Source organism: Balaenoptera borealis (assembly GCF_965194805.1).
Source record: "Balaenoptera borealis genome assembly, chromosome: 17".
Taxonomy (NCBI): domain Eukaryota; kingdom Metazoa; phylum Chordata; class Mammalia; order Artiodactyla; family Balaenopteridae; genus Balaenoptera; species Balaenoptera borealis.
This window is the reverse complement of record NC_138876.1, coordinates 35,141,969-35,161,580: the sequence shown is the minus strand read 5'-3', so window position 1 is coordinate 35,161,580 and position 19,612 is coordinate 35,141,969. Positions and strand designations below refer to the sequence as shown.

Sequence of the window (19,612 nt, the reverse complement as noted above, 5' to 3'; positions counted from 1 at the left end):
GAAAAAATGCCAAGACGGATTCCTGTCCATATTTTGGACTTGCAAATGCAATTTCTATAAATCCTAACTAGATTTACATTTCTCCCACCTAAACTGTTTCTTGTTGGTTTTACTTGTGTTTCAGCCCAAAATCTTTCTGAATTGTAATTCTCTTTTAGCTTCCCTCCATACTTTGTGTCCCCCGTAAACTGATCACATGCGCATGCGCATATGTGTGCGCGCACACACACACACACACACACACACACACACACACACAGAGTTTAAACTGGACAGGACACAGCTTTATGGAACTTGACATGTTGACAAATAACTATTAAACACATCAAAATAGAAGTTCAAAATTAGTTTAAGTCCACTCAAATGTACTATTGCCTATATGAAATCTTGCTATCACGATTACAATAAATTACTCTGCCTTGCTGAAATTAAGATATATTATCAAGCTGTCCCTTGATTTCTTCAAGTGTACTTTTAAATGCATCTCATAAAAGGACAAATATTTTTCAAACTATAAAGTATTCTACATGTACAGCATTGCCTGTAACAAGCACTCTTTATGGCTTAAGTTACCTAAAAAAGTAAATCCAAAAAAGTTTTTAAAAAAAATAACCCACAAAAGCAATGAGAATGGTTTCTTGCAATTTACGGAAAGCTCCATGTGAAAACAGTTGCATGCTCTGCCACAAACATTCAAGTAGGTACAAAAATAAGCTGATTCCTTTTCTTAAGGATCCTAAAAGAATGGTACAAATAATGCTGAAAAAAGGCTACTCCAAGTGGCTATGAGAGTTAGAACTGGAGAGTGTCAGGAAAAGTTAGAGACAGGCCTCAAAGGAACAGAAGAGAAGAAAGGTGGCACTCTAATTAAGAGGCAGAAAAACTGTGTGGAGGCAAGAAAGGGGTAGTGAGAGTTACTCAGGAACAGCAAGCAATTCACTGTAGCAGGAGCATGGGATCAAATACGGCAGTGGAAGACGCTGGCTGCTAAGCACACGCTGGGGCCAGATGTGGGGGACTCAGTCACAGCCAAGGCTTGTGTGTGCACCTGGTGGGCAAGGGGGACCCCTAACAGCTCCAGAGGAAGGGGGTGTGGCTGGAACTACACATGGAATTAGTTCACGTGAGGAAAAGGGCGGTTCACGGTAAAAAGATAATGTATGTATTTACCTAGAGATTAAGAGCACATTTACAATCCTGCACATCCTTTAATATTCTCTTCTGTGCTTTTTGAAAATCAAGACACAAATTACCTATCTCTAGCCTTCTGGGTAGCTTCTCATCTGTATCACTTTCCTAGAATGACAGTAGTTCAGATTCAACAATGTCAAGTTCTACAAATTCTTATAGCTTTCTGAGTTGTAATTAATCAAGGCCAAGTGAAAACTCAATGAGCCCATGTGTCCCTTTGGGATTTCATCATATGGGGTTTGTTTCATTTTTACAGTGAGACTTTTACAAAATACATGGCACATAAATAGGACTTGCTAAGGCAGCGCTACCCAACACCCATTCCTTGTTATCGCTGTTTAACTCAGGAACTTTGCCCTTCTAAAATTTAGTCTCCTGACACTATTTTTAACAGTTTGCAGTCATGTTTCATGTTTATTGTGTACTCCTCTTTCCCACACTTAGTACATTTTTTAAAATGCTGACCTTCAAGAAAAAAAAAATCAGCATTTGAGTTGAGTACAGAGGAAGGGATGGTATTAAATCCACATGAAGAGACTGGGCTTAGATGGAGAGAAGAGAAAGCATTTCAGTTAGAAAAAGCACAAGCAGAAACAGGCACAAAATAAGAAGGGTATGTGTGAGACACATTATGTACTGAATACTACATTTCCGTAGAAGCGCAGGGGAAAGGAAGAGAGTGGGAGGAAAGCTAACAGTTACTGAGCACCAATAACTGGGCAGGTACTCATACTCAGGATGTCATTTACTCCTTAAGTCAGAACAATCCTTTGAGGTAAGTATTAGTTTCTGCATTTTATAAGGGGACTGAAGATACCGTAGCTCAGAAAGGTGAAGTAACCTGTCCGAGTTCACTCAGCTAAGGAAAAGCAGAGCTATGTGAACCTAGATGTTGACCTTTTTCTTACTGGGTTATTTAACTACAGCTTTAGATAATCTCCTATTTAGGAAGGAACTCTGTTCCTATCAGAAATACTCCTGGCTATTCAAAGCAAGGGTTAAATACAGTCTATTTTGTTACTATGAAAATCCATATATGGAATTATGAAATAACAGAACTTAAATGATGAGAAATCTAGAGATCTAGAAACACGAAAGGCTATTTTGTTACTGTAACTTGAACCGACTTAACATACTAAAAATTACTGTCCTATTTCTTCATTAACAGGCAGGTATCAATAAATCAAAAGCAACTTTCATCAGCCCCGAATAGAAAATATGCCTTAAATGCAAACCGTGGTTTTATACTTTATCTGTTAAGACGTCCAGCAAGTAGTGTAGACAGGTCCTATAATTTTTGTACCTTGTGTAAAATAAGTTATGGGTTTCACAACCCTAGCTGTCTATTGTCCCCTGGCAAGTTCCAGTTCTTCTTAGTTTACTGTGGATAGCAGACTGAATGTAGTTAGAGGACCCCAACAAATAAACTGGCAATGGACAATTCACAAAAATAGGAACTATAAACAGTTAACAAATTAAGATGTTCAAGCTCCACTAGAAATTAAGGAAATACGCCATGCTTAAGCTACCAAATTCATGGAAAAGTGCTAGTATTCAAATGAAGGTGATGCAAAAATATTCAAGGTCAAGTGTAACCTCCTCCCCTATACTATCCAGCCTTCAACTCAGGTTCTCTCTCATCTTCTATTTTAATAAACTACTACACATTCTTCAGAATCTCATCCCCTATCTCCTTGCAAGAACTTTAAAGTTTATGACGCTTAATTCTAAACGGAAATAAAGCCTTCTGCGTAAATTTGAGAAAACCTAAATGATCAACAACAGGGGAATTGTTAAACAACACAAAAACGTATAGCAAATTTATGCAATGGATCATTATACAGCCACAAAAATTCACTTACACAAAGTTTATAACATGAAAAAAAAAACTCCACTTGTTATAATGTGAAATGGCAAAGTACAAAAACATAATGTGCAAAAAATGACATGAAAGTATGCATTAACTTAAAAAATACATTTGCATGTATGCATATGCACACGTGTGTGTATGTGAGAGAGAGAATATGCACCAAAAAGTTTCTGTCATGGTGAAGTTTTAAAATTCAACTTTAATATATTCTCTAGAATTCAATATATAATAAAAATGTATCACTTTTATAATGAAGTAGACAACAAATATCACAAAGAAACATACTGTGTATAGTCTGGGACCACTTAGAGCACAGGCAAACATCCCTAAACACAGCTCTTTGGGTCCTAGCAGTACCACTGCACTACAGCAGAGCAAACTTCTACCTGTAAATCTGCATTCTTAATGACCTTGAATGATCCAAAGTTAAATTATGGACAAGGAAAGTGCAAGAGGTTGTAAAAAAGATCTCTATCAAAACAGTACCAACAGCATATCTCACTGTTAAATATTAATCCTCCTAATAACCTAATAACATGCCACTCCCCTGTCCCCAAACCCGGAAAGTATCTCCACGGTGTTGTCAGTAATATGAACTATTCACTGCAGGGTGCGCACATCGCACAATCCAGTCCCATTCTAATGCCTGCTCCCCGCTCTCACCCATGGGCTCAAAGGCTCTCATTCACAAGCCTTATGCTCTGGTTGGCCTACTCACTTTCTCTCAAAGAAACTTTATGTACTTGCCTGAGCTTCTGCTCACTCAGCCACCCTCACTTTGCTTCCCTTATTCACTCCTCCTCCTCCCCAGTGACTCCCCATCCTTCCAGGCACAGACCAGCCTCTCCAACCCACACATCATCTCCTTCCTATACATTCCTGTAGAAGTTATTGCCTATAAAACACAAGAAGCACTTAACCCTATAGCCTAAAATTATGTAAATAAATGCTATCTCCTAAAATGCATTGTAATTTCTAAAGATTAGGGACCTTTGTTATATTTTTTATAATAATAAATTGCTTTTATATAATGCTTTAGCTTATAAAGCAACTTCACATATATTATTCTCAACAAATATGTTGGTAACTTAGAATGCTTTAAAAAAACAGAAACAAAAAAAATTTTTTAATGACAAAAGAACTTTTAAAAAGAGAACACTTCAATAATGATGGGCAGAAAAGTACTCACTCAGAGTCCACCACCTAAAGATCTGGGAGAATGATACTTTTCTTCCCCACAACACACAGATATATTAGTTAATGGTGGGAAAAAGTTCAACATTCACAATTAAAAACAACAAAACAAAAAAACCCTCATACCCAGTGTCCAGATCTTGGTTTCTAAATATCATTCTCTAATAAAAAAATACCATTCTCCAATCAGGTCTCTCTGGAGAAATAGTTCATTCCAGAGCTGGGGCAGGGGACATAAAAGATTAGCCAGGAGCTTCTTGTAGTAATAAGGAAATGCTCAAAAAGGGATGGGTCATGTCAAAGGGACGTGTGAGCCAATCTGAAAGAGCTCCCAATGGCCAAAGCCAGAATAAACTGAATAACAAAATAAATAAGAGTACTGGACTTTCCTGGTGGCGCAGTGGTTAAAAATCCACCTGCCAATGCAGGGGACACAGGTTCGAGCCCTGGTCCAGGAAGATCTCACATGCCGCGGAGCAACTAAGCCCATGCACCACAACTACTGAGCCCACATGCCACAACTACTGAAGCCTGCGTGCCTAGAGCCCATGCTCCGCAACAAGAGAAGCCACCACAATAAGAAGCCCACGCATCGCAACAAAGAGCAGCCCCCGCTCGCGGCAACTAAAGAAAGCCTGCGTGCAGCAACGAAGACCCAACGCAGCCAAAATAAATAAGTAAATAAATTTTTAAATAAAAAAATAAATAAGACTATTGGATTATGAGTCCACATGGGTATAAATAAGTGATTCAATAAATAAACGTGGAGAAGAAACAAATCTTCCTTATGGAAGAATTCCAAATTATATACATATTTTCCCCTCCAGCAGGTGGAGCTAAATCCTTACTCCCCTTGAGTAAGCGCTGGACTTACTTTGAAAAGATAGCATATGGAAAGAAAAAAATAGTAACTTTCCATTGGAGAAACCTGACAGACAGCACCTTAACCAAGTGACAGAGGCTAACATCACTAGTGATGTCATGTGGGGATCATCCATCCCCAAGATGATAAGAAAGGCACTTCACCTTTGTGGTCTTCTTTCCAAAAACCTGCTACCCCAATGTAACCGTGAGAAAAACATCAGACAAATCCAAATTGGAAGACATTCTACAACATACTTCCATGCATCTCAAAATTGTGACGGTCGTAAAGAATAAAGTGAAGACTGAGAAACACAGACCACAAGAGACCAAGAAGAAATGATAACTAAATACAATATGACGTTCTGGACTGGATCTTGGAACACAAAGGATATCATAGATAAACTGGAGTTGATGGTAACAGACCAATGATGGTTCCTTAGTTTTGACAAACAAAATAATGTAAGATTATAACATTAGGGTCAACTGAAATTGGGTGAGGGGATACAAGAACTCCCTTGTACTATCTTTACAACTTCTCTGTATGCCTATAAGAGTTTATAAAACAGAAAATTGCAGAGATCCAGATCAAATAATATGTAGAAGCATCCTGTATCAAATCAAAAGATTTGCCCTAAGTTTTCAATACTGTTAGCCTAGAGGATGTCTAACTTGCAGCCAATGCTGCAGACTTCCCTTTCTTCCTCAGTAAAAGTGTTCTATACTAACAGGCAGCACCTCTAATCCCAACTGGCAATTATCCTAAGTCCTTTGGATGAAAGGATGATCAGGAGACAAAAGTCTGAACAACATGGTACAAACAACATAAAGTTTATATGAATGTTTGTAAATAAGGCATTTCACAGTTTTAAAATCTAGTTAATTTTACCAGATGTTTAAGTCTTGGTAGGATATATTTTTAAAAAATTAAATAAAATAGATTCAAGGCCTTTAAAAGACAAACCTTGCCAGTACGCTATATTCCCATTTAATGAGTAAGGATTTCTGGGTATCATAGTTTTCTTAAAAAACCTACGTTTAGAAAAGCACTTCAGGGATTTCCCTGGCAGTCCAGTGGTTAGCACTTGGTGCTTTTACTGCAGTGGGCCTGGGTTCAATCCCTGGTCAGGGAACTAAGATCCCGCAAACCGTGCGGTGTGGCCAAAGTATGACTTCAGCTGTTCTACACAGGTGACCTTATAAACTGATGACGCGTGTGAGTAAAAAGGGGCAATATTAAGATTTATGAGATACCTTATAAATAACATTACTTTGATATTAAATATCAATTAATATTAAATCAATATTTAAGCCAAGGTGGTCTTTGGCAAACCAGGATGTATGGTCACCTTAGCTATAGACCTCATTATGAGAAACATTGTTACATCGTTATAGAGGAAATATTATGATGGCCTATTTTCTAATTAAAATTTTAATAAAATAGAATCCAAAATGCAAGTCCCATTCTGAATTTTACAAGGCAGAAGGTAGTGATAAAGTGAGGTGCTTATGTCTACAAAATCCTAAGCCATTAGTATTAATATCATGCAAAGAAACAATGATGCTCATAAATTAAAAAATGATTAGAAAGGAATATGATTTTTAACATAATTACTTCACAATATAGATATGCTCATATGGCTATAAATAAATGACTGAAGTCTGTCTGTATATGTGCAGATTTTAAATTTGCAGCCACATTACACACAAAAAAACTGGAGCTAAAGAATGGCTGTTCAAAAACAAAAACAAACAAAAAAACTCCAAAAAGATGGTAACTTAGTAAACAGCTTAGCCAAAGAACATTTAAAATAGAAGATATTTAATTTTCAGTTTAATATGGTAATCCACAATTAATAAAGACAGGTTGTACTTTCATTAATAAAACATCTATTTTCTCAGCCAAGCAGACAGATGTTTTATTAAATCTTCACATTGGGAGCACTTAAGATTTTTCTGAAACTTTAACAGATAAAATTAAGCTAGCCTGAAAGATCTCAGAATGTAAAGTCACAGTAAACACAACCCCCTAGTGTTGATCTTCATTGCAATACACTCTAAAAAGTATATTATCTGTGACCAAAACTAAACCAGACCAAAAACTACCCCCAAAACGAAAATTCTAGCACAAATGAATTAATGCAGATTCATAAGTTTAAATATATTTCAGTTATAGTTTGGACTGTGATCGATCACTGTATTATAGAAAAAGGCCTCTACATTAACCACATTTTAAAACAGGTACAGTATATTCCACATATTTAAAAAATGAAAAACAAAGGTTTTGGGGGGTAAAATAATAATGTTGGTAAAGCCTATCTTATTCATGCTACATACATCCCAGTATGATATGATTAATTAGCTATACAATATCTTAATATAAAACCAAAAGTGTTATCTCAAATCTGAGTCAATGTCTTTAAGGACTTATCCATCCATTCAATTCAATTAACTGATCTAAGCATTTTTTGTTTTAGTATTATTTTTATATTAATAGCTAATTACTTCCCCCTTCCAACAGCTTACACTTATTTAATATAGCAAGGTTCTAAGCAACATTTTTCCTTTTATTCTTAAGAATATTTTATAGATCTCAAACAGATAGACTAAAGGGAAAACCTTGGGAAATGAAAGAAATCTCTTGCCACCCTTAGAACTACCAAATTCTACACTCAAGAGACAATTCTAAATTGAAAAGTTTAAAAAAAAAAATGGGAAAAGGCAATATAAAAATCTCCTAAAATGTAGAAGAAATTAGACTAATTTAGTTTTCTTTAATATCTTCTTTAATAAGACATTACAGCACACAACTGAGCCCCCAGTGTGTCAGTTAAACATGGGGATGTAGATGCATACGAAGGAGAATGGAAACAAGTTTAATCTTAACCCCATTCCTTTTGGCAACTAATGGCAATACAGAATACAAAAGGAGCAATTCTGTGTATTTGATCAAGTCTTTGAAGACACCATAACAGTTTTATAATGAACTTTGCTGTGATCTGTTAAAGAATCTTCAAATTAAATAATGAGGATGTTTAAAAATTGTAATCTTCCCCTTACAGCCGATTTAAGCCAAACACAAAAAAAGGGGACTGCACTAATAATCCTCACATGAAGTATAAGAATTAATGTCTTATGCTATATCAATGCAGCCATCTCCCTATCACTGAGATCTAAAGTTAAATATGGTGTCCTCAGCTGCTTATAGAAAAAGGGTTAAATACAAGAACATAAAGCTTTTATTCTGAATTAGTCAGTAAAACAAATGGAAAAAAAAAATTAAACCAAAACTTGTGAAAGGTTTTTAAATGATTTGTTACTAACATAAACATACATATGCTCAAAGCACTTTTAAAAACTTTTAAATTGTAATTTAACCAGAACTTCTGTTAATAACCACTATAAGCAATTAGGCCAACTCTAATGTTCTGGTAACCAACATATTGGGAATTAACAAATAATAAATCTGAAACTGAGAAAATCAAATACGTGAAAAAAATGACTATTTTAAAGTAAGAGTATAAGAATAGGAGTTACTAAGAAACTATCACCACTGAAGCTCTTCCTTGGAAATATCTTATTTTAAACTTACAGTGAAGACAAACAAGGTGGGCAGAGTATGTACAGCTACAAAACAAATGCAGTGACGAGTTACAGCAGAAGGAGGGAATGCATTTTGTAATCCACAGGATCAGATTTGCGGCTCTAAGCAATTACCAGTAAATATTTGAGTGTTCTTCCTATTCTATCAACTTTAAAATTTAAACTGAGTTACAGCGGTTTCACTTGTATTAACAGTTGGCAAAAGCAAATTAGAAGAAAACTAAATTAGTCTGTTTTAACTGGGTAGGATTTACCTCATTCATCGGAACCAACCCACTTCCCCATCCTTAGAGCCAAAAAAATGTGGATATTGGCCTATTTTAATATTTTTCTAGTTCAGACGTAAGTCATACTGTACACAGCCTTTGATTTTAGGAACCAGAACAAAGTAAAAATCAACTACTCACTTAAAAAGGAAAGGAAGGAGAAGGTTCTGGGAATTAACCCAGTCCCAAGCCATTCCAATCTTTCTGTTAATGCAAAATCCATTCATAAACTGGCCAAATTGTTATTAACTTCCAAAAACTCCTTCGAAAATTATGAGTTTCAATTTCAAATGAAAGAACTTGAACAATTTTCAAAGAATCAAGTATAATTTATAAAAGATAGATCTTTACCAGTTCACATATGTTCCATCATATTTTGTATTGAACAGTAGGCTGATTACTTCATTGTGGCATATACTTCAAAACCTAATTTTTCAGACGGGCTGACTGACAATCCAACCACTTTAAGGAATTTATCAGTTATCTACAAGTTATACCTGGCTGGCAGGTATAGCCAGGTCACACAGCAAGTTTAAATATTCCAACCTCAATCACAAGAAACAATCAGAGGGGAAAATGACACATGATTGCAATATACTAAGGCAGCTGGTAAGTCATTCTTCACCTAGGTCAGCAGCTGCCAATAAAATCGTGTGCACAAATTTAATGAATGAGTCTGCTCTAGTTTAACTATGAACATGCCCCTGAACTTAGAAAGGGAGATAGGAATTGCGCTTGCAATTCTAGCTGATGAATTCATTCGATTTTTATAAGGCAAATAATGTAGAAAGTTAGAACAGAATTTCTAGAACCATTTATCCTGTGATGTTGTAAAATCAAAGTACTACTTTATTAAATGAGTTATTTTATACAATATGAACATCAATATAATTACAATTGTAAAAAAATTTTTTATAACAAGGATGGACTGATTTTCAGATTTCCAAATCAGAGTCAACTGTACATTTACACAGAATTGTCTTTGCATGAAGCCCAAAAGGGAACAGCATAAAAATGAGTGTTTCTGTAGCCCCTTTATTTTTGCTGATCAACAGTTTGTTAGAAAAGCAGCTGCAGGTTTGTTACCTAAGGTCTGAGACAGGAGAAGAGTCAAAGGTGTCACGAATTCACCTACAAAACATAAGCAAGATTTTCAGTGAACGTAAGCATTACACAAATGTGATTTATATGCATTTCAAATGTCTTTAAAAAAAAAAGCACAGGATGAATTGGGAGATTGGGATTGACATATATACACTAACATGTACAAAATAGATAACTAATAAGAACCTGCTGCATAAAAAAATAAATAAAATTCAAAAAAAAAAAAAGCACAACATGCCTAAGCTACGAAGTTAGTCTGATAGATCTGTCAGCTAAATTTTTATAAACAGATCTTTGATGAACTTACTTTGAAAATAATACTCATGCATATACCATCACCACCATTTAGAAAAAAAATCCAACCACACAAAGTATGAACTGATTATTTTCAAGCAACTACCTAGTTTATACAGTGAATGCCTACATTTTGCCTTATATTTTAATGTACTTAGAAGCTCTGCTAAGCATTCTAAGTAAAATACCTGCAAAAAAGCACTCATAAATTTTGGTCTGCATCATTTCTGGGAGCAAGACTCTCAAATACCTTTACAATAGTTATTTTCTCTAAACTGAAAACTTTCTTCCATTCTTGGACCAGAGTTGGCCAGCATCACCTCATGCCATTTTTGGCTACCGTGGTTGAAAACGTGGATGTTTCAAAGGCATTGAAAGGATATGGTCTGGGAAAATGGACTTTTAACAATTGTAAAGTTAAACATTAACTTAAAAGGGGGCAGTAATGAAGTCTCAGCTAGAAGACAGAAATCAATTTTACAATTACAGAAGATAATTCTGCTCTTGTATACAGCCCTGCCATTAACGAATGAAAAGAAGAAAAGGTCAATTACCTGTAAACAACTTTATGCCTGAACATCAGCTAATTCTGGAGGAAGTGGAGTCTTAGGATGCTTGCTCTCAAAGTGCTGCTTGAAGGTCTTAGGGTCTGGCATTTGTGTCTAATTTAAAAAATTGTGCAAAAAAGAAGAGTTACACCTGATTCATGAAATAAAAATGTGCTAACTTTTAAAATCCTGAGCCTACTCACGATCGACAACTATTGCAAAACACTTTTAAATTCCTATAACTTAACGGCTGGCATATGAAAAAGGACCCCGTAACAAAGAAATTCCTAGCATATTCCCACATTTCACATATAAAGGGTCACACAGAATGAAGTATTCTTATCTGATTAACAGTAAACAATAAGTAACATTTACCGAACACATTATGTTAAGCATGTTACCAAAATTCTCATAGAACCTTCCAGTAATCTTAAATCAGGTCCTACTATCCTCATTTTATGTGCTAAGGAAACTTAAAACCTAGAGATTAATTTGTCCAATACCTATGTTTAACCTAGTACTAGGTACTTCAGATCTCAAATACTACACTATACTGACTTACCTGGGCAAGGACCTTCAATTACTCTTTAGCACATTACATTAGACAAAACATGAAATAAACATTTTTTGCTGTTTTGAGTTTTTAAATATATGAGCTACTCTAACACCTTTAGGTCAAGGTATTTCTTCATTAGTAATTTAGTGAAATTTACTTTTACCTTGCCTCTTTCCAAACAGAATCTGAAGCTGCTCAATTTCATTATTTTGAGTATATCAAAGCTCACTATGAACAGGTTATTTAATGTAATAGATTTCCTCTCTTAGATTAATGAGAACTTTTATGTAATTAGGAACTTCTATTTCATCAGTAATGACTTCAATAAATGATAAACTTTAGTCCAGGAATCAAGTCTTATCAAGATCCCTTCCCATCCATACTACCAATTCTACCTAGGCATAGGGCTTTGGGGGGAACAAAAAAAGTTTGTTGTAACTGGACCGACCTCACTATGCACTTTTCCTTTGGCACTTTTATTCACTAAATTCAAGGGTAGTGAGCTTGAACAAACAGGCAAAAAAAGAGACCCTGGCTTGGAATTTGAGAAAAACTTCTTTGAGGCAGTGTGGTATAGTGGTCTAAAAGGTGGGCTCTGGAGCTGGACTTTCTGGGTTTAGATCCCAGCTCTTCTGCATACTAGCTGGGTGACCCTGCACAAGTTATTTAGTCCCCATGACTCAATTTACTCTCCTGTAAAATGAGAATAAAAGTACTTTATGCCATAGGGTTGTTATGTGAATTAATGGGCTCATGCATGTAAAACACTTCGATCAGTGTCTGGCACCTGGTAAGCACTCAATAGCAGCTGTTATGATGATTCTTCAAATCTAATAAAACACATTAATTCTAGTAAAAGCCCTCAATGTGAATATACTCTAGTTTTGCAGACATCATAACTATGAATTTAGCGAAGAAAAAAAAAAACCTATTATATAACCAGAGGTATATTACATAGCTCTAAATTAAGAATGTAAATCTGACCTTTTTTAAAGTTCAAAGTGTATTATTTGCCCTTAAGAAGACATCTTTATTCTCCATGAGGAAACGGATTTCGCTTTGTTCACTCCTTTTCACTAACACCAAGAGCCTGGCCAAAGGAGCTCTCCAAAAAATGTAATTGTTGGGACTCCCCTGGCGGTCCAGTGGCTAGGACTGCACGCTCCCACTGCAGGGGGCACAGGTCCAATCCCTGGTCAGGGAACTAAGACCCTGCATGCTGCACGGCGCGAACAACAACAACAAAAAGCATATATATGTGTGTGTATATGAATATATACGTACATATATAAAATTGTTGAACAGATGAATGAAGATGGGTTCCTAACACAACCAGCTCTCAAATCTCCTATTTCAAGTAAAGCATTTATCTCACCATGTTTGCAAAATTTTAACCTATACAAACCAATCTCTAATGAAAGGACTGTCCACGAGAAAGCTATGTCTTTCAATTCCCCTTACCCTACAGACAGTGCAGGTATATATTAAGGCAGCTTTGGCAGCAGCCTTTTGATCATGTCCTTGTTTCTTCTTTTGTCCAGCTTGCTTTTTGGCATTTTTCTGCTGAGACTGAATCTTCTGCTGTCCACGAGCCATATCTAAAAACAGATGTTGAGGCATTAAAGTGAAATCTAAGTATGGTAACACTCTCAGAGTTTGACAGTTGTTTTATAGAAAACACTTGTCAATCAAAATGTATGGATATACAATGTTACTAGAGGATAAATTGATATAACCACTGTAGAAAACGAGTCCTCTACTCTATAATCTCACAATTCCACTCTTGGTATATAGTCAACAGAAATGCAGGTACACTGTTTCTAAAACTGGAAACAATCCAAATGCCTACTAATAGTAAGATGGATACATTAACTTGTAGCAGATTTCTACAATGGAATACTATGCAGCACTCAGAGAAGAAACTATTGTTAAACAACATGGTTACATCTCAGCATTAAGAAAAGAAGCCAGATACAAAGAACATATTGTATAAAGTTCAAAACAGGCAAAACTAATCCAGGAAGTAACGCTGGGAAGAAAGGGCATGAGGGGGATTTTTGGGGTACTGATAATGTTCTGTGTCTTGATCTAGGTAATGGTTATACAGGTGTATTCACTTGTAAAAATTCACTGAGCTATACACCTAAGAATTGTACACTTTCTTATATGTAATCTTCAAAAGTTTACCAGAAACAGTTTAGCCCCTTCCTCAATCATTTGTCTGATCATTTCGCAAAGGTTCTCTCCCCTTCCAGTACTCACTGTGTGACCTGAGATTCTTACAACTTTAAGAGAGATAAAAGCTGTCATCTAATGTCTCTAAAGGAGCTCATATGAGCAATGGAAACCGTTCTCTTAAATACTTAGGTTTCATGAAACTACTGTGCTATTCTTTCTTAAAAAAAAAAAATGGTATTCATAGGATTGCTGGACAAATTATTAAATAAGATTAAGGGTACCTTTACAAAAATGAAAGATACCACTTCTTACTACTGATGATCTGAAATGAACATGGGTTAAAAATTAAGGGAAAAGAACTACTTTTACTTTTTCATTAAAATTAAAGACTCCTTTAAGACAACACAAGTTAAATCTGTTCACAAAAGGTATATAATGAGTCTCAGCTGCTTTTTTTTAAAACATCCTTATTGGAGTATAATTGCTTTACAATGGTGTGTTAGTTTCTGCTTTATAACAAAGTGAATCAGTTATACATATACATATGTTCCCATATCTCTTCCCTCTTGCATCTCCCTCCCGACCTCCCCCAGCTGCTTTTTAAATACTTTAAAATAGGATCTAAGGAGAATTCCTATGGATAGTTTTGACTAGCACTGCAATTAAATTTTAAACTTTTAAGTCATTGCAGGACATGAACATACAATGGATCTATAACTTCACCAGAAAATAGTGCTAGTTTTTTCTGACTGGTTAACAGATATGAGGTCAAAGCATTTCATTGAAACACCTGAGCTTCTCCCAAAAAGAAAAAGGGAAACTGAAAAAATAAACACATCAATTGGACACGTTCCCACTAGCACTGAACACTGAACCAGAAGTCAAAATATAAAGGAGGATCAATCCTTTTCTAGGAAGCTGGCTGAATATTTTAACAAATTACAAAAATGTTTAGTATGCTAGCCTAATATAAGAACCCCATTCCCACCAAATAAAGGTAAATATTACCAGACGTCTTAGCCCTTGAAGACTACCATTTTTGTTATTTTTTAAAAACCAAATTCTTATTAATTCCAAGCCGAATGAAATGATTTTTTTTTAAGTATATTTATGGCACGCTTACAAACCTATTCCCATGGAAACAGATTTGGATACTTCTGTATTATTTGGATGATAGGTATTCAACCTTTATGCATCCTAATGTTTATGGCACTCTTAATGTCTCAGTGTCTTAGTATCAGTACCTTATGTTAGAATACTTCAGTCCTCTCATAGATCTGAACTCTTCCACATGATGTATGCTATGCTACGTATGTTAATACACTGTGTGGGTAACCTCTTAATTGTTTTACATTGAAAAAAAAACTTATAAAATGGTAAGCTACTAATTCTAGAGGTTTCTTTGATATCTAGAAGTTATTAGCTATTTTGATAACATTTTCATGCAGTGATCTGTAGAAAGCAATGCCATTAGATACATATTATTTTTAACTTTTGCAGTTACCATTTCTCCTCAAATATAACATTAGCAATACATTTAACCCATTTTCATTGTCATCTAACAAAAGTAACAAAAAGCCATAGAAGTTTTAATAAATAGAAGACTGTGGTTGCTTGTTCTTATTTTTAAAACAGAAAACACCAGGTAAGGGAAACTGAATCAGTCTTAACGCCTGAGATAGGCCCCTAAGTTCTAGCAACACGCTGCACTGATTTCCTTTCTGAAAGCAGAAATGCAAACGAACAAACCACCTGCTTTTGGACAGCTCGACTTAGGACTTACTCTCAAGCCAGCTGAGTTTTCTACAAGATCTAAGCGTAACCAAGCATAACTTCTCCTCCTTGACTAAATGCAACAAACCGAGGAGCAAGAAGTCCTTTATAAGTACCTAAAAGCTGGCTTTTAATATAACTCTTATTTTGTATGGTCTTCTGAGGGGGCTCCAAAGAGGGAAGCAGTAGAGGGAATAAGGAGTTCTTCCAAAATGAGGAGCTCTTACAGGAGGCAACAAGTATGCACTGTCCCAAAGATCCTCTTAAAACCAAAACAAACGAGTAAGAGAGAAAAAGATTTTGGATCCAAGAAGTTGGATCATTGTTCACAAGTATCTAAAACGAAGAGGCCCAAGCAGTGACCAACATTCTGACTCTAGCCTTTTAAATACATCCCTTCTGGAGAGGAGAGAGGATGAAAGCACCAGCGGTGAGGTCCATCTCACCCAGCACTTCGCTGAGCCCAAGCTGCAGCCCCGCGCGCCTTCCTTCCCAAACCGGCCTCTCCCGCCTGGGAGAGCTCCCTCCTCTCTTCTGCCACCCAGAGCCACACAACCCCTACCTACCCGCCACTCCTCACGGACCCCGGCCCGAGACGCGCCTCCTGGAGGCCTCGGCTGCCCGAAACCCGGCCCCTTCGGCCACGGGGAGCCCCAGCCTCGAGAAACCGACCAGCTGCTGTCGCCGGCGGGTTACCGCTCCGCCGCCGCGGCCGGCCTGCGACGCGGCCACCTGCAGGGCCTGGCAGGCGCCCGAGCTTCCCGTCCTTCCGCGGCCCGCGCCGGGACAGGACGGGCTCGGCCGCCCCCAGGGAGGCGGGGCAGGCCGGCGGCCCCTCGCGACCCGCGATGACCCCCCACGGTCCCCGCCGACCCCGCCGGCAGAGCCCCCACCCGGCTCCCAGGAGTCCTGCGGCGTCAGTACCGCCCCACAGCCGCTCACCCGGGCCGGGACAGTCTTGCGTCGGAGAAACCGCGCAGCGCGAGAGGGCCGGGGGAGGTGGCCGGAGAGAGAGGAAGGGGAGCGCAGCGCGCCCAGTACCGCTTCGGCCTCCTCCACCCGCCAAGGAGGGGAAAGGGGAGAGCCGGGAGCACAACAGCCCGCGCCTCGCACCCGCCGCCGCGCGCGCCCGCCGCCGCCTCAACCTAGGGGGAGGCCACTACACCTCGTGCTCGCGCACGCCGCACAGCTCTCCCAGTCGCCCCAGCGCAGCCTGCTCTGCGCAGCCCCCGCCCACCGGCCTTCCTGCCGCGGCCTCCCTCCGCCCCCACCCGCTTGCGCGCCTGCGCCCTTCCGGTCGCGCGGGCCAATGGCAGCGCGCCCCTATTACATAAGCGGGAGGGGGCGGGGCTTCGCGGGGACGGCGGCCCCTCAGAGACGGGAACAGCAGGGGACGTCGCGCTCTGTCCCCGGCGCACCGCCCCCCCCTTCTCCTGCGTGCTCCATCTGGGCGGCTTCAGCCGGCCCTGGGAGCCGCGTGATCTCGGTCCCGGCGGGTGACGGTCCGCAGTGTGATTCACAAGTCGCTTGCTCACTCACTGGGGCGGAGGCCAGGCTTCGACCCCTGCGTCCCCTCTCACGAGCCTCCAGTCTCGGCGGCGTCCTCCTATGCCCCGGCCTGGGGAGGGTCCCGGAGAGGCGCGCCAGCGCCGCGGCGGTGTGGGTCACCGACCCCGGAGCCCGCCACCCGGGCACACCGCCGCTTCCGCCCCCAGTGCGGCCGGCGGGCCGGGAGGCCCTGAACTGGGACGCGCCGCCTTTGTTCTCTCACCACCTACCCTTTACCTCGTTCCCACGGAAACCTCAGTTATTTGACCATTCTGGGGGTTTTAGTGAGTTCAAGATTCACGCCTGACTGTCTCACTGAAAATTGCCGGCTAGGCCCCCCTGACCGTTTCAGGCTGACTACTTAACAATATACTGAGTTGTTAACACTTAGGGAAATGGTTAAGTTGTGGGTTTTTTGGTCTTGATTTATAGGCCACGACAGCTAATTTCCAATATCTGAATCAAGAGCGATGGCGATTGTAACGATTATTAAATGTTTATCTGGAAAGGGCAGCATGTTTAGACGTCGGCTTTTTCTTCACCTTCCCCCGCCCCCCGCCCCCCAGCACACATTGGTTTGTAATTAGAACTACAGATAAAACAACAAAGGAGGGTCTTGCATTTGACTGTCCCACCTTTACCCATAGCCTCCGCTCTCCCAAATTGGGCTGTCAGTGCCCAGGAAATGTTAGTTGAACATAAGTACATCGCAAGTTTTCTGGACTGGGATATGTGTATCACAAAATTGTTTAAAATAGCCAGGAAGGGGTTAACTGCTTATTGCATTTGGGTGGCATACGACAACGAGCTGGTTGTTCAGTCCTTCCTTTTCAACCTCATTTCAGTTCCTCTCACCTTCACTTTTCACGCCCTCCCGTATTGCAGTTTTAAGTTACATGTTCAAATTTTATTAATATCTCTCCAGTATTCAATTGTAAGCTCTTTTTTTTTTTTTTTGAGGTAAGCTCATTTTCACTACTATATACCCAGTGCTTAGCAGCGTATGAAACATGATAGGAATTGAAAAGAAAGCAGGACTTCTGGTGACATTTCATGAAGCCATAGCTTAATTATTAGTAGTCACCATAACCATAATAACTATATTAACCTGGCTAATAGGAGGTGGATGAGGTACTTGGAAAACCTGAAGACAGGAAATCCAAAGAGCTGTGTTTGTCTAGCCATGAATGAGATTGGACAACAGAAAGGGACAGGGAAATCTGATTGGCAGAGATAAGTCTTTTTAACTAGAAAGGTGATTTCTGTTGTGAAATAGGGTTAATATGTCACTTGTTACCAAGGCCTAGATGAAATATTCATTAAAACCAGTGTTTCTTAAATTTTTGAGTTTACCACTTTCAAGAAATTGGTAAATGCTATGGACTTTGCCCCTAAAAAGTTCATGTACATATAAACTTATCCCCATTGGTAAAATTTCTGAACCTTGGTATTAATCACATTTTGGGCTGGATAATTCTTTGTTATGGGGGCTGTCCTAGGGACCGTAAGATGTTTAACAACATCCCTGTCTTTCTACCCTCTTGATGTCAGTAGCACTTCATCTCCAGTTGTGACAACTGAAAATGTCTCCAGACATTGCCCAATGTCCTCTTTGGTCAAAATCTCTCCTGGTGGAGAACCACAATAGAGGATATGGTATTACGGTAACTTTATATGATGGTTAGGGCATTTAAAATACAAAGGGAAAAAAATGAGAGGAGGAATGAATAAGATTCAACACCTGTGAAGTGACAAACAGTAAATGAAAGGCAGATGAATTCGCATAACTACCAGCTGGTGTCCTACTTATGTTATAGAAATGTGACAGCAAATGGGATATGAACTCGTTGGAAAAATTTTTATACATAGTTCTGGTTTTAATCGTGAATGCTACAGTACTTCTACTGACTGTTTTTCCTCTTCTGCCTGAGACAATTACTCTAGGTTAATATGCAGTAGGCCCATGCCTATTTTCTATCCCAATCACAATCAGGTTAAAGTGCTGCTCCGAAGACCTGAAAGACTTATTTATTTATTTGTATTCATGTCAGATTTTCAGGGGTGAAAGAGCTGGTGGTTTGTCAATATATTATTTCTCAGATAAACATGGATTTATCTGTGGCATGTAGGTTAATATCTATATGTAGTGAAGTGCTGGGAATTCCCTGGTGGTCCAGTGTTTAGGTGCTTTCACTGCCGAGGGCCCAGCCTGGGTTCAGTCCTTGGTCGGGGGACTAAGATTCCACAAGCCACGTATTGTGGAAAAAAAAAAAAAAGTAGTGCAGTGCTCAGCTCAAGGGTTCATTGGAGAACAAAGGAGGCAAAGGAGGCGATTTCCGGCCCCTATAGGTCCTTCCATCTAGTGACAAATAATAACAACAGCAATAATGACAATAATAGACTCAAAACAAAAATGTTACCTTTGCTGGCTCTTCTTCCTCTGCTCAACTTCTACTTGTTGAGATTTCTCAGGGCTGCAACGTGGATTCTCTTGTCTTCTCCACCCTCTTAGCCCAAAGGGAAAAGTTGTGGCTTTAAATAATGAACTTCATATGACCTATCGCCAGTTCAGACCTCTCTTCTGATTCAAATTAATATACCCAAATGCTTATTTTTCATTTCCACT

General features: G+C 38.9%; 1 protein-coding gene and 1 long non-coding RNA gene across 4 annotated transcripts in view; one reads left to right on the top strand and one right to left on the bottom strand.

Moving 5' to 3' along the window:
* Positions 1 to 19,612, top strand: part of LOC309615178 — a 43,342-nt gene that overhangs the window by 23,233 nt on the left and 497 nt on the right. The gene's annotated exons all lie outside the window — the stretch shown is intronic.
* Positions 9,812 to 16,701, bottom strand: ZNF706 (zinc finger protein 706). 3 transcript variants are annotated; one of them, XM_082364525.1, is made up of 4 exons: positions 16,604 to 16,701; positions 12,949 to 13,085; positions 10,938 to 11,045; positions 9,812 to 10,116 (listed from the first exon to the last, which is right to left on the bottom strand). In XM_082364525.1, exons 2-3 carry the CDS (start codon positions 13,081 to 13,083, stop codon positions 10,950 to 10,952), a joined length of 231 nt encoding a protein of 76 aa, XP_082220651.1. In that variant the 5' UTR covers positions 13,084 to 13,085; positions 16,604 to 16,701; the 3' UTR covers positions 9,812 to 10,116; positions 10,938 to 10,949. The 3 variants fall into 3 exon arrangements, with proteins under 3 accessions (XP_082220651.1, XP_082220649.1, XP_082220650.1); XM_082364523.1 differs by lacking the exon at positions 16,604 to 16,701 and adding an exon at positions 16,381 to 16,595; XM_082364524.1 differs by lacking the exon at positions 16,604 to 16,701 and adding an exon at positions 16,005 to 16,325.